This window comes from Antennarius striatus, chromosome 8, assembly GCF_040054535.1.
Source record: "Antennarius striatus isolate MH-2024 chromosome 8, ASM4005453v1, whole genome shotgun sequence".
Taxonomy (NCBI): Eukaryota; Metazoa; Chordata; class Actinopteri; order Lophiiformes; family Antennariidae; genus Antennarius; species Antennarius striatus.
Window position 1 is genome coordinate 7,112,033 of NC_090783.1, and position 14,229 is coordinate 7,126,261.

At 36.9% G+C, this 14,229-nt stretch overlaps 1 protein-coding gene across 1 annotated transcript; it reads left to right on the forward strand.

Moving 5' to 3' along the window:
• The first annotated feature begins 249 nt into the window (after positions 1-249).
• Positions 250-13,393, forward strand: gucy1b1 (guanylate cyclase 1 soluble subunit beta 1). The gene is made up of 13 exons (XM_068322378.1): positions 250-366; positions 678-751; positions 2,989-3,089; positions 3,192-3,310; positions 3,800-3,997; positions 5,093-5,323; positions 5,481-5,597; positions 6,319-6,452; positions 7,959-8,156; positions 9,078-9,315; positions 10,036-10,176; positions 11,579-11,733; positions 12,063-13,393. Exons 1-13 carry the CDS (start codon positions 364-366, stop codon positions 12,202-12,204), a joined length of 1,851 nt encoding a protein of 616 aa, XP_068178479.1. The 5' UTR covers positions 250-363; the 3' UTR covers positions 12,205-13,393.
• Positions 13,394-14,229: the final 836 nt, after the last annotated feature.

A 14,229-nucleotide genomic window follows, 5' to 3' on the forward strand; every position in this document is an offset into this window, starting at 1 on the left:
AATAATAATAATAATAATAATAATAATAATAATAGAACGTTTCAGCCTATTGAACAGCTCATTGTGGTGTGACAGCTCGTAGATTTGCTACCTGTGAAGTTTAAAGCGCTCACCACTGGCCCGGGTGAAGAATGCAAATTGGGTGATTCCAGGTTCAGAGCGTCGCTCAGAAACGCAGCTGAGTTCTGATTGGCTAGGAGTCGCTTATGTAAGATCAACCCTACTCTGCTATTGGACCATTCGGCTGCCAGTCACTGAGGGATAACGGGGAATAGTCGAAGGAACGAGCATCAAACGATGAACGTTGCGTGAGATTTTCCGATTTTTGCACAAAAATAAGCTGAAAGAAGAGAAGCAGAAATCATGGTATGTAAATAAGAATCTACATTTACGCTTACTACTGAGGAATTGGGAGTTTTATCGGGCGACATCGCGTATTTTCCTCAGACATTTTCTGAGCGGACACCGCCGTGTAGCGCCGTTACGTTACAAATGTCAAACGTGGTTAGAAACAGGTGAATGGTATATAAACGCGCATGTATTTTAACATTGTCTATGTTATATCTATGTATGTAAAAACACATGGCTGGACTGTAGGCAACAGGTATATTTAGGGGAGCAAATGTATTTGTCCGAATTGTTACTGACGCAGCTCGTGTTTTTCCATAAATTTACAGTATGGTTTTGTGAATCACGCCTTGGAACTCCTGGTTTTACGGAATTACGGCCCGGAGGTGTGGGAAGACATCAAGTGAGTTTTGTGGATCATGAGTTCGCCCCTCAGCCCTGTTGTTACCGGAGGTTATCCAGTGGACAAGCAGACCCACAAGGGCTGCAGGACAGCCAAAGTCATTATCAGTGTTTCCACCACAGTTTTCCTGTAAATCTATCGGGTAGCCTTTCCAGGCTCATACTGACACTGGTAAAGCAAATGCAGCACTTATGAAGCACTTATGAAGCCCAATCACACACATTTCTGTTGTTGCCAAAAACTGGAGATGGAGATATTGGCTTTTTGAAGGAAGACGTATTCAAATTCAATACCTTATTTATAGTAAAAAACAACAACAACTCATAACCACCTCTATTCAGTCAAATAGAACTGTTTATAAGTTCCCAAAGTGAAAACAGTTGTTATAGAACAAAGGGTCCCTGTAAGGGTATATATTATGACTGATAGAAATAATACATTATTATCTACATAACATTTTAGTGATACTCATGGAACTGTTCTCGATGCCATTATGTTTTTATGTAGTTTTATCCATAATTACCTAATGTACCAAATTCTATATCCTAGGCATATGTTATTGTAATTTGAAAACGTAACTTACAATGTAAACCCGTATAACAGATGTCATCAATAAATGCAGTGAGAAATTGAAGATTTTGCATACAATTGTAAATGTGCACATGCTTCAAAGCAAAGTATGAGTTTAAAAAAAATTCAAGTTGGCACCCAAAATAAAGTTTCACATATTTGAGAATTTTTTTTTTTACATTTTAAAAATGTGCTTATTCTTGTTTCCTGTAACAAATCTCCATCTCTCTAAGTTTTCTGGCACTGCATTTGTAGATGATCCAAGTGATGATTGGCACTGCTGTCACTAACACATCCAGACTGCTAATGCTATCAGCCAAAAACAAGCATACGTTTGTTGCTTTTATTTTTCGCTTCCTTGAGTTTACTGGTCAAATTAAGTTAAAGTAGTTGTTTGTTTGTTTTTACTCAGTGATGCAGCAAAAAGAATGCTAAATGTTTGTTTACATCTCTTTCAAGTCTGAGATGTAAGGAAAAATAAATCTCTGGAGTGAGTGGATTTTTCCCCCACAGGTAGTTCTTCTTTGGTAACACAAAGGTAAAGGTTTCCCCTGTTCTGTAAATAAATACATAAAATTCCAACCTGTTGACAGACAGCTTGGCATAGTGACACAGAGATTTAAAGGGAACCCACAGGATGGTGTCTAATGGTCACTATGAGGTAGAATCAATATTTATTTGATAATGAGGGTTTTTTTTTTAAAAGACTTAGAGTTGTGTATACATACTAAATGGTAGGTTTTAAATCCCTTCTTAACATTATACTTAAACACATTGGAATAATGTACACCAACCTGATTATATTGTACCATTGGCAGTTTGTGTCTTATTTATTGTAGTGTTTGAATACTATTGGAGAATGTTGTACACCCCATTACAACACATTTAATATAATGTAGTGTAGTACTTTTTAAAAAAAACCCATCTGGAACAAAGTCCATTTTTCAAGTGTGTTCATAATTGCCCTAGACATGACCCTCCTTAAAAAAATGCATGCAAAAAACAGCAGCAGCTGCCTTTTGTAAATGTTCTCAAAGTGGTCATGCTTCAGCTACCAAGAAACTAGAGCTATAAAAAAAATCCTTTTTATCTCCATGCAAATGTAGCTCTTTGTAATTTATTGCTTTGTTTATCACGTTTGGACTGCATTCAAACTGTAATAAGCTGAATAATTTGAAAATGAACTCTTATTTTCTTTACTGGAGTTTTCAAGGCTCAGCATGTTATTTCAGCTGTTGCACATTTTGATAAAATAGATGTTTCTGCTCAGAGCTGTAAATCTTGTCTGTTTTCTTACTTAAACAGTAGTAATCAGAACATCATTAAATTTTAATTTTGTGTCATTTGGAAAATGTACACACAGCAACATGCACTTAGAGCATGGAGCTCCTTGAGTTTTTGTTTTTAGCCAAAAAAGTAGATCCAAGCTGCTCAATAGTTGTGAAACCAGTTTTTTCTTCTTCTTTTGAATCAATTTAAAATATAGCAGGCTGGCTGGACACAAATTAGGCCTAATATTGAATTAACTGTGCCATCATAAATCTCCAGCTGCTTTAAACAAAATTTCTAAAAGAAAATCCAAGAAGGTAAAAGTGTTGGTTTTTCAAACATGTTTGTGCTGAAATGTGCATTTCATAGTTTGACAGTGATTACTTCTTTTTTTTCAGGAGGGAGGCTCAGCTTGATATCGAAGGTCAGTTCCTGGTTAGAATCATATATGAAGATGCCAAAACATACGATCTTGTTGCAGCTGCGAGTAAAGTTCTCAGTAAGTTTCATTTTTTGAATTATTGGAGAAAAATATATGTTATATGTGTGGTATTTGAAAAAACAATATGGAGATAATGATGTGATTCCTTATATATTTCAGAGGTTGATGCAGGAGACATCTTGCAGTTATTTGGGAAGATGTTTTTTGAATTTTGCCAAGAGTCAGGATACGACACCATCTTGCGTGTGTTGGGATCAAATGTTCGTGAGTTCCTGCAGGTAAGTTCTAAAAGTCTTAAATGATTTTCCAAAATGATTTGTTCAAATGCGTAACTCCACTGATTTCACAGACAAAGTGCAGTTAATACAAAAACTAATATTCAGCACATTAATGTCTTGTATTTTCTGTGCCCTAGAGCAGGTTTGGGATTAGACTCATCTCTCATTGACACTTTTAATCTTTTACAAACAATTTGCATTATTAACTGGAGTTGCAGAATTTGAACACTGAGTAGGAAGTGCTAAAAGAAGGCAACTGTTTTGCACCATGAGAAACTTCATTGTGTTCCAGCTTTTGGGAATATTAAATCATACTTAAAGAGTTAAACATATCTCAACATCCACTGATTCAGTTTGAAAACGCTGGGGCATTTTAAGTCTCATGCATAATGTACAGCATTATCTACATAGCTCATTACAGCTCAGCCAGGACTCATATGTGTGCTCCGTTTGAATGTTGCATATTTAATCTCTCATTAAAATTTTCAGAATTTGGATGCTCTCCATGACCACCTGGGCACAATTTATCCTGGGATGAGGGCTCCCTCCTTCCGTTGCACAGATGCAGAAAAGGGGAACAATCTGATTCTTCATTACTACTCGGAGCGAGAAGGCTTGCAAGACATTGTGATCGGCATCATTAAAACTGTTGCCCAACAAATCCACGGCACAGAGATAGAGATGAAGGTCTGTTTTATTTTCATACACACCAAATCTCCACTTCTAATGGCTCACTCTTATACTGACGATGAAAAAAGATGAATTTAAACCCTTCATTCTCTTTTTTTCTTTTTTTTTTTGCGTGAGAATATGCGTTAACTGAATGAGGTTATATGGTTAAAATGAAACAACCAAAAGGGACACAATTACATGAACGGAAATAGACCTACTCTGTGACAACTGCAGTTCAGCGGTGCATTTTTGGTTAATGTCTGTGAGTCAGAGGATATTTTTAGAGCTATGTTATTGAGCCTCTAGCTTGAAGTCTTTCAAGGAGATCCTTTTTCCACTATTTTATTTGAACTTAATTTAACTATCAAACTGGGGATGAATTTGACTGAACATCTATTAGGTAATTCAACCTGAAGAAACATACATTTGTAAAATCTTTATTGCTCATTATCGTGTAACAGGTATGGTCAACCACTGTGAGTGATTCAGTCTCGTAAACTGCCTGACTTTTTTATTTCTATGTCAATGTGTAGCCTACAAATCACAGCCTGTGATCTACAGCAGTAATAACCAGTTGCATTTGGCTGGAGTCACCACTTTGTTTCAGAGACAAGTAATATTTTCTCTCAAGCCTAATCATATTTTAAAGACAGGATACCATTTTTCAGCAATTCTTTGTGTAATGGAGGAACAGAAAATGAAGCTCTAAATGTGACACACAATTTCTGTAAGTATTACCCCCCTGTTGCTGTGGCAACCAAGTGCAGAGACAACAGAAGCGTCAGCACGCCTTATGCCCATAAGCCCAAAGAATAATGCAATTTAACCCTGTGTTAATTCTATGATAATAAACTTGAGGTCAGTGACGTTTGTAACTGGGTAATATTGTCAATTGATACAGCATGGGTGACTTATTTAATGAAAGCAACTACGTCATTTTGATTTAGTGTGGATGCTGGAGAAACAAGTTTATTTGAGCCTCATTAAGTACTTGCTAGGGGATGCATCCGTCCTGAAGCTAGTGAAAGAATACAATACCTATGAAAGCTATTTCATCTGTGCAACAACATCATTTATATTAGTTTGACTATTTAATTTTATCTGATGCAGATGATCCAACCCAAAAATAAGGAGTGTGATCACATAAAGTTTCTGATTGAGGAGAAGGACTCAGAGGAAGAAGCACTCTATGAGGACCTGGACGGCTTTGAAGAGAACGGCACACAGGAGACTCGAATCAGCCCGTACACATTCTGCAAGGCCTTCCCATTCCACATCATGTTTGACAAAGATCTGATGCTCACACAGTGTGGGAATGCCATTTATCGAGTTCTACCTCAGGTGGGCATGTTATTTGCAAAATGAATGGAAATGCTTTTTGATGGGTGAATTTATAAAAAAATTTGTGTTCCGTTGAACTTTTATTGGAATTCCAGGATGTAGTGGTACGTATTTGTTTTGAAATCAGTGTTTTGGCTTCTCTTATTCCATTCTGCAGCTCCAGCCTGGTACCTGTATTCTCCCCTCAGTTTTTTCTTTGGTCCGTCCTCACATTGACTTCAGTTTTCATGGAATTCTCTCCCACATCAACACGGTATTCGTTTTACGAAGCAAGGTAGACCCAACATCTAATTTATTTTTATTTCACTGTGCTAATCACATCAGTATTACTTGTATAGCAGCACAAATCTCTGACAGAACTAAATCACACCCAATTCTAAATCAGAATGTGATTTGATTGCACATGACAGAATATGTTTATAGTCTCATTCATATTTATGAGCTTGTTGATATTTTTAGCAGCTGCCTAACATTTGACTGTGGGTTTCCTCGACTCCATTGGTAGAGACGAGATGTTTAAAAGTAGAGATTGCAGAGTATGTAAATAAACCAATGCCATTTATACATGGAGCAGACGGTGCGAGAGTCTAAATGTCATGGTAAGCTATAACTATAAATAGATAGTAGAGTCAGAAAGTAAATCTTTTTTTTAAAAACTCAAAAGAGCACAGATTTCAGTTAGAAATCAATGGAAGATTTGTGAGGGGAATAACAGAACAATTTTATTTGCACACAAAAAAGTAGACTCTTAGATGTTAAAACTATAACCGTGGTTTGTAGAAATTATATTAAAGTATGGTATATGCTACTTACTGTGAAAGGACTGATCATGATCAACCACTCCTGAGGTGTTACCTAAGCTATGATGCAATTTGAGGTGATACTCAGCCGTGGTGGATGATGCACGTTTCACGTAAGGCAATAGAACATAAAACGAGATATGGAACACAGAGAACACACAATGAATACTCATCCATATGATTTAATCCCAACAGGAGGGTCTTCTCAATGTGGAGACTGTAGAGAATGAGGATGAGCTGACGGGGGTGGAGATCAGCTGTCTCAGATTGAAGGGACAGATGATTTACTTGCCAGAGGCAGAGAACATCCTCTTTCTTTGCTCGCCCAGGTGACTCAAGCACACATTAAATGAAAGCATAAATTCTCGTTTACCCACTGACTGTGAACACACCAATTTCTGACAGAGATGAGAGTCCTGGAATTCTAAATTCTTTAATCACCTCCAGCCAGGTGGCTATGTTTTCATTGGCATCTGTTTGTTTGTTTGTTTGTTTGTGTGTTAGTAGGATTACACACAAACAACTCCATGGATTTTGTCAGAAGAAACCACTGGCATTTGGATGTGGATGAATGGATTTCTTTTCTCTTCCTGTAGCAGTGCAAGATACATTTTCTTTCATCATTTATGTCTATTCTGTATAAACTGACAGATTCAAACAGATATAATAGAGGGGGGGGGACTTTGGGCAGCACAGTGGCGCAGTGGGCAGCTTTGTTGCCTCACAGCAAAGAAGGTTCAGAGTTCAATTCCTTTGTGTGTGGAGTTTGTATGTTCTCTCCATGTCTGCCTGGATTCTCTCCATGTTCTCCAGCTTCCTCCCACCTCCAAAAACATACAGTCTAAGTGAATTGATCACACCAAATTGTCCGTCGGTGTGAGTGTGGACGTGAGTGTTTTTTGTCTTTAATGTGGCCCCATGATGAACTGGTGTCTTATTTCTCCTCTGTCCTCCCTTCTAACTCTCATCACTGCTTCCTTTGTCCTGTCTGGGAACTCTGTCTGCATGATCTCTTCAACTCCATCTGGGCCAATCATGGAATTGATAATGCAATGGATAAAATAATTTCAAAAAGTAATGCTGGTCTTGGGGAACCGATCTGTCATGAAGGTATGTTGGGCTACATGAGGGACTCTCGGGAGGAATGGAGATGTCGTGTGCCTGGCGGTTCTTTCCGTGGAGAACGATGAAGATCTTTATCTGTTTGGATTTATAATAACAGGGCTTCTACTCCTATGAGTGAGCGTTGCCCTTGTGTATCAAACAATTAGGAAGACAGAAGAAAATCAAGTTCAACCTTGTTAGGTGAGATGGACCGGGCCGTGGGTACACAGACTTTGGACATTGTGGATGTTGGATGGATAATAATGTTGGATGAATAATAGAGGGGCTGGACATTGGAAGGAAGCATCATGAATCATTATGTAACTGGAAGGGATGGAGTGGACTGTGAGCTGTTAATTAACATTGACTCTTCCTGTGACCTCATTGTCATCTTTGGTACTTACATAAACACTATTAACCAATAATCAATATGAGATATTGGCTGCTGGTGCAGGACTCAGTAGATCTTGTACTGATAAAACACAGTTTACAGAGGTGGTTTCATGGCTGAAGTAGGGATGAATGCTCATTCCCCTGACTATAACAGTCTCTTATGACAAAAGGAGCTTTCAGCTTGGGACGAATGAGACATGGAATGGTTTTTGGGATCTATTTGCTGTCGGTTCATACTTTATGATCTCTTAAAGTCACGATGCGTGGTGTGATGTTATTGATGTGAGAAGCCCAGATAAACAATTTTCAGCCATCTTTTCCTTTGTCTGTGTTTGTAGTGTTATGAACCTTGACGATCTCACACGGAGGGGGCTGTACCTGAGCGACATCCCGCTACACGATGCCACGCGTGACCTGGTGCTGCTGGGGGAGCAGTTTCGCGAGGAGTATAAACTGACTCAAGAGCTGGAAATCTTGACGGATCGCCTGCAGCACACGCTACGGGCCTTGGAAGATGAGAAGAAAAAGACGGACAGGTTAGAATACTGCTGATAAAAAGCAAAAAAAACCCCAACACAACACTGTTCTGTGTTGTTTTGTCTGCCTTTTGACAAAGATAGCTAATTTTTCAGTGAGATGAAAGCCTTGTCTTCTTGGGCATTCCTTTAAAGGACGGACTTGAGACAAGAAACACTAAGAGTATACTGTATGTCACAGTCACATCACCATGGGTTACAATCTATTGCTGGTGCTTACCTAAATTACGCTTCAGTCCCTGTTATGGTGAAAAGAAGTGATTTTTAACTGTGTTTTTCAGAGAAGAGCCTAGAGGAGCACAAAGGTGGAGCTTGGTCTTTATTAAGACTTCTGTAGCTGGCCTGTGTGATCTCAGAGGAAATGATTTTCATTCTGCCGGTGGAGCACGGCATTATTATTCTCACCATTTCTCCACTCCCAATTTGCCTTAAGCTCTGGACATTGATTAGAATTCATGGCTCCTTTCTAAATATTGAGAGAAGTGCAGCATTGTCATTGCCTTTTAAGAGCTTTCCATCACTGTTTTCTCACATGAAATCATATATTTCTGTAGTTTGTGCTGCTGTTTAAACATGTAAAACACTCCATACACATTCAGGTTATTTAAGAAGTTGTTTCAGAATTTACCTTTATAGATGCTCTTGTGTTGACTATTTTCTTCTCTGTGCCTTGTGTTACGATGCATCATGCAAAGTATTTTGCTTGAAACAGGCAGCCATGATCTAACCGGTTACCATAGAAACACCATTCTCCCATCTGAGAGGAGCTTACATCACAAAATGACTTGAAAGGATGGTGGCTGATCAAGTGAAATACCGATCTTAAGGCTCGACACCGGTCTGAGAGCGCTGGCCCAGAGCTCTTGAGTATGTACTGTACATACATAAATTTGTTCAAAATGTCCTTTGTTTTTCTTCCAGATTGCTCTATTCTGTTCTGCCGCCATCTGTTGCCAATGAATTGCGACACAAACGACCCGTTCCGGCAAAACGCTACGACAACGTGTCAATTCTCTTCAGTGGCATTGTGGGATTCAATGCCTTCTGCAGCAAGCACGCCTCGGCCGAGGGAGCTATAAAGATAGTCAACCTGCTCAATGATGTTTACACGCGTTTTGACATCTTGACAGACTCTCGGAATAATCCTTATGTATACAAGGTTGGAATCTAGAATTTCACCATGATACTACATCACGCCTTTGTGTACATTTCTCTTAGTAACGTAATTAAAAGGGATGAGTAAAGGATTCAAATGAGAAGGACTAATGCAGCAAAGTGATTAAGGTATCAATAACCAAAGTAACTTCTATTTTATTTACTGGTACTTAAATACACAAGTGAAAGACACCAACTCTCTGGATGAATTATATAATGCTATTATTCACATGCAAGTCAGTGAGGGAGTGCAGTATTTATGTCAATTGAGTTTTTCACCATAAGACTAGCACTAACTTCTAAACACAGTGTAGTTTTACTGAGGGTCTGCACCTCTTTATAGGCCTCATGCAGGAGATTTACACTCCAGGCTTTCAGACAAGAATGCACTTTAAGAAGTCAAACAGACCTCAGCACTTCCAGGGGATCAGCTTCAGGCACTGGGTCACCAAAAGAAGCAATATTTACTCTTCATAGTTGAATGAATTGGTGGTCCCGAAGTTTTAGATGGGCTCAAAGAGGCCCTGAATGTCTTAGAGCTGACGTAAGACTTTAAGTGTTTATTTCAGGGTGTTCCAGTTTATTTTTATCTGCACTGTCCATTAAAAAGACCTCTTTGTAATGCAGCATGTAGAGACGATACTACATGAACCAAAAGTACCATTGTGGTAAAATAAGGTGTAATATAATTCATATTGAGAAAAAAATGTTTCTCTTCATTCAGGTGGAAACAGTGGGTGATAAATACATGACAGTGAGTGGCTTACCAGAGCCGTGCACACACCACGCCAAATCAATCTGTCACCTCGCTCTTGATATGCTCGAGATCGCTGGACAAGTCAAAGTGGACGATGAACCAGTACAGGTGCGCTACGATTCTCAGGTTTCAGAAATGTTTTTCCTTTTAAGGTGAGATGATTCTATATGATGTTTTAAAAATTTTTGTCATGAGTGCTGCTTCGTAGACACACGGGGGTCATGGTGAGACGATCCCCTCTCATGAATTAAGTGAATGGAAGTATGTACCTACTTCAGTTTCAAGAACGAAGATTAAGTGGAAAAATTAAAAAAGGGACATATTTTTAAAATAAATTGTGATTATTTAAGTGCATGTACACATTGTCACTTACATTTTTCTCTATGGTAATGATTTTCACTAAAAATGTCTACTTGTGTACATTTTTTAAAGCTGCTTCAGAAATTCATATATGCGACAAACACTGAGTGTACACTTTTATACAATACTTGTAACAGGAAATTTTTCACTGTGAGGTCATAAGCAGTGAAAAGTTGATAAAAAACAGCACACTTTTGTTTAGCGGACTGTTTAAGATTGTTATTGTATCAATGACTGTTGAGACTGAACTTGAATATGATGTCAGGTTAACAAAAGGCTGTTTATTTTTGGTCATGGCTCAAGAGGAGTCCAGTCTAGTGGCAGAAACAGACTCAAATCATGTCACAATCCTGTGTCTGAAAATAGATCCTCATTTGTCCCGGACACTCGCATCGTCTTCACGCTCTGAAGACAACAAGAACTGAAGTCCTGTCAGGTTTTTGTATAAACTTTAGTCTGTAGATTATTTAGGACAATTTTGAGAAATCCTAGTTCACTGAAAATCAAAAAAAAAAAAGAAAAATTATTTTTAACATGGAGCATATCTAGCAAACTCAAACATATCCACAAAACATTGTTGCTAGCTTAAGAATTAATTTCAGTGGAGCACAAATTATTTTTCCATGTTCTTCCAATTGCATAAGCTTTTTTGTTTTTGCTAGGATAGTTTCTAACTCAGATATTTTCTTTCTGACACTGAATTTTGAATTTGACAACCTGTAATGTGTTGCATATAATGGTGTTGATTTCTCACAAATATTAAGTTTCATTTTACTAGTATTACGTGAAAAATGGGGTCATCTTTGGTCTGTTTATTAACTTAAGTAAAATTACAGCATTTTATATATTTACATATATCTATGCCTATCTATCTATCCATCTATCCATCCATCCATCTTATATATAGATAGATAGATAGATAGATATAAAGATATATATATATATATATACACACACACACACACACACACATATATATATATATATATATATATATATATATATATATATAAAAATAAACACACACACATATATATATATATATATATGCTCGAGATCGCTGGAATATATATATATATATATTCCAGCGAATATATATATATATATATTCCAGCGAATATATATATATATTTTTCCTTCTTCTTTGTAGATCACCATTGGGATCCACACTGGAGAAGTGGTGACTGGGGTGATTGGTCAGAGAATGCCCAGATATTGCCTTTTTGGAAATACGGTGAACCTCACAAGTCGTACAGAAACTACTGGTGAAAAGGGGAAAATAAATGTCTCAGAATATACTTACCGGTAAGTAGAATCCCCTCCCTATTTTTTTTTCAGTGGCGTATTGTCTGGATTTGATCACAGCCTCAAGAGGAATAAATTGGGTTTGAAAGAACATTTAATGGCATTAAAAGATACTTGTAATTTGTTGAGACAATGATGGCATTAGCCATAAAAGACAGACTGGCATCCATTCAGATAAAAAACCTGTAGATGTTTAATTATTACAGTAAATTGGATTTTCTTTTGGACACAGATAGGTCATCACAGAGCTAATGAAATAGAATCCAAAATCCCCAGGGCTGTAGAACTTACTGTAAGCGATCTTTGTTGGTCTTCATGTTGCATTTTAGGTGTTTGCAGTCTGCTGAGAATGCTGACCCCCAGTTTAATTTGGAATACCGAGGCCCCATCTCCATGAAAGGGAAGAAGGAACCCATGAAGGTGTGGTTTCTGTCTCGGAAGTCCACTGACGATGAGTCCACCACAGCTTAAGTTTAAGAGCGAAACACCAGGAGTTTCATGAAATAAAGGCTTCATTCTTTACAGTTGCTCATTTCTTAAGGCGTAGATGAGGCAGACAGGTGAAGTCAAAAATGGTTTATTATCCATAGACACTCATATTTTTAATGTAATGTAATGTAGTGTAATATTATTAGCACACGCGAAAGTAAAGGCTATAGTAAAGTTTCATAAAGGTAATATGTAGTGACAAAACATTGTTACATTATTACATCACTGAAACTTTTGATAATCCAAACATTTTCCAACTATGTTTTCTAAGAAAATATGATCATAGATGGAAAAAGTTGTAGCTGCTAAGTCTGTCATGTACTGTATATTTCTTCTGAAACTTGCCAAAAATGCTTAGAATTTCTTTATCAGCCCTTGAAATAACTCATTTATTTTTACTCTACATGAGAAATATATTTGAACCCGTTTCATTTTCTTTGTTAAGGCTGATGATGACAAATTTATATCCCAATTAAACTATTTGATTTATGAGTGTATTAAATGATAGAAGAGATTAGTATCATGTCTGTGCCACTGCATTACTGATTTTGGGATCCATTTTTTACTTATATAATGTGAAACATATGGTATTTTACACTAAATTATACACTTGTATAACATTAAGATCATTTAAAGGAATACATTTTCAATAATATAATTTTTGTTGTATATATTTAGAGAGATTTATATAACCACATTCAACAGTTGTTATTTCATGTTAAGTCATTTTTTAAAGTCTTGTTAAAGTAGTGAAATATATTTAAAATCAACACTGAATACTGCTTTATTTATTGCTCTTTCACCTTTAGGGTAACACATGCACACACTTATTTGCACGCACGCACAAACACACAGTCACCATTGAATGGTACTTGTTTATTGTTAACATTTCTGTTAACAGAAAACATTACAGTATATACAGTGACGAAAACCAAGAATAAAATAGATCGACTGTTTGTGCCTATATTCGTTAAACCATGTTCTTTATGTGTTTGATCATCTACCCTTCTTTTCAATGTTTTGTCTATTATTTCACAGAATGTTCTCCATTAAAGAAACAAACAAGTACCTCTCGTGCTGTGCAAACAATTTCTGTGCTAGTGAAAGATGATTCATTTTGTTTTATTTGTATGTTTTCAGTCTGGAGATAATAAAATACTTGTGAAAAGTATCCTTTGTATTTTCTCTGCATATGGAAAACTTGGCTACTAAAAAAGAGCAGTACCTTTTCTTCAATGCGTCATTTCTTATTTTAAGTGTGCCCTCTAGTGGGTATTTAGAGTATTTCATTCTTGTGAATATCTCCAATCTCATGACGGAACATTTTTAGTTTGTACAGTAATTGTTACTGACAAATTGCAAAGGTTGGTAAGTAAAATCCATGCAAAATAACGTATCCTGCCAGTTCAAGGGTCAAATAATTCATCCCAAAACAACCTACAAGAGTCATTTTTGGACTCAGCAACAGACACAGCTGCTATGAGAACAACAAGAAGAAATGCCTTTTGATGGTAGCATACTCTGATCAGTCCACATTTGTAGTGTTAGTAGATATAACATCTGCATTTAAATCATAAAATACTGATTAACGGTAACATTTTGAAATGTCTGGTACAATACTGAACTGTCTATTCTGTTTTTATTGTACTTGACCGCCTTGGCTGGATAACTAATCAGTTCACTAACATTTATTGTATCACTTTTACTCTGATGACATCCAGGTTTATTGCTCTTCAAAGAGAGTGAGTTTTACAAGCTATCTAAATAAACTGATTACATGATGGTTAAGTATTTCTTTTCAAAACTGAACATTGTTGAGACATTGATCATTTATTTTATTTTTCAAATTTATTTGAAAGGGACAGTGTAAATTTCAAACATAAATGCTCCCACTTGATGCACTGTACCAGATTGCAGCTTCAAGGTAATTTGTATCTGCAGGTCACATTAAAAATATAAGACAACAAAACAGATAAAACAACATACAAGAATGGTCATCGTTATTCC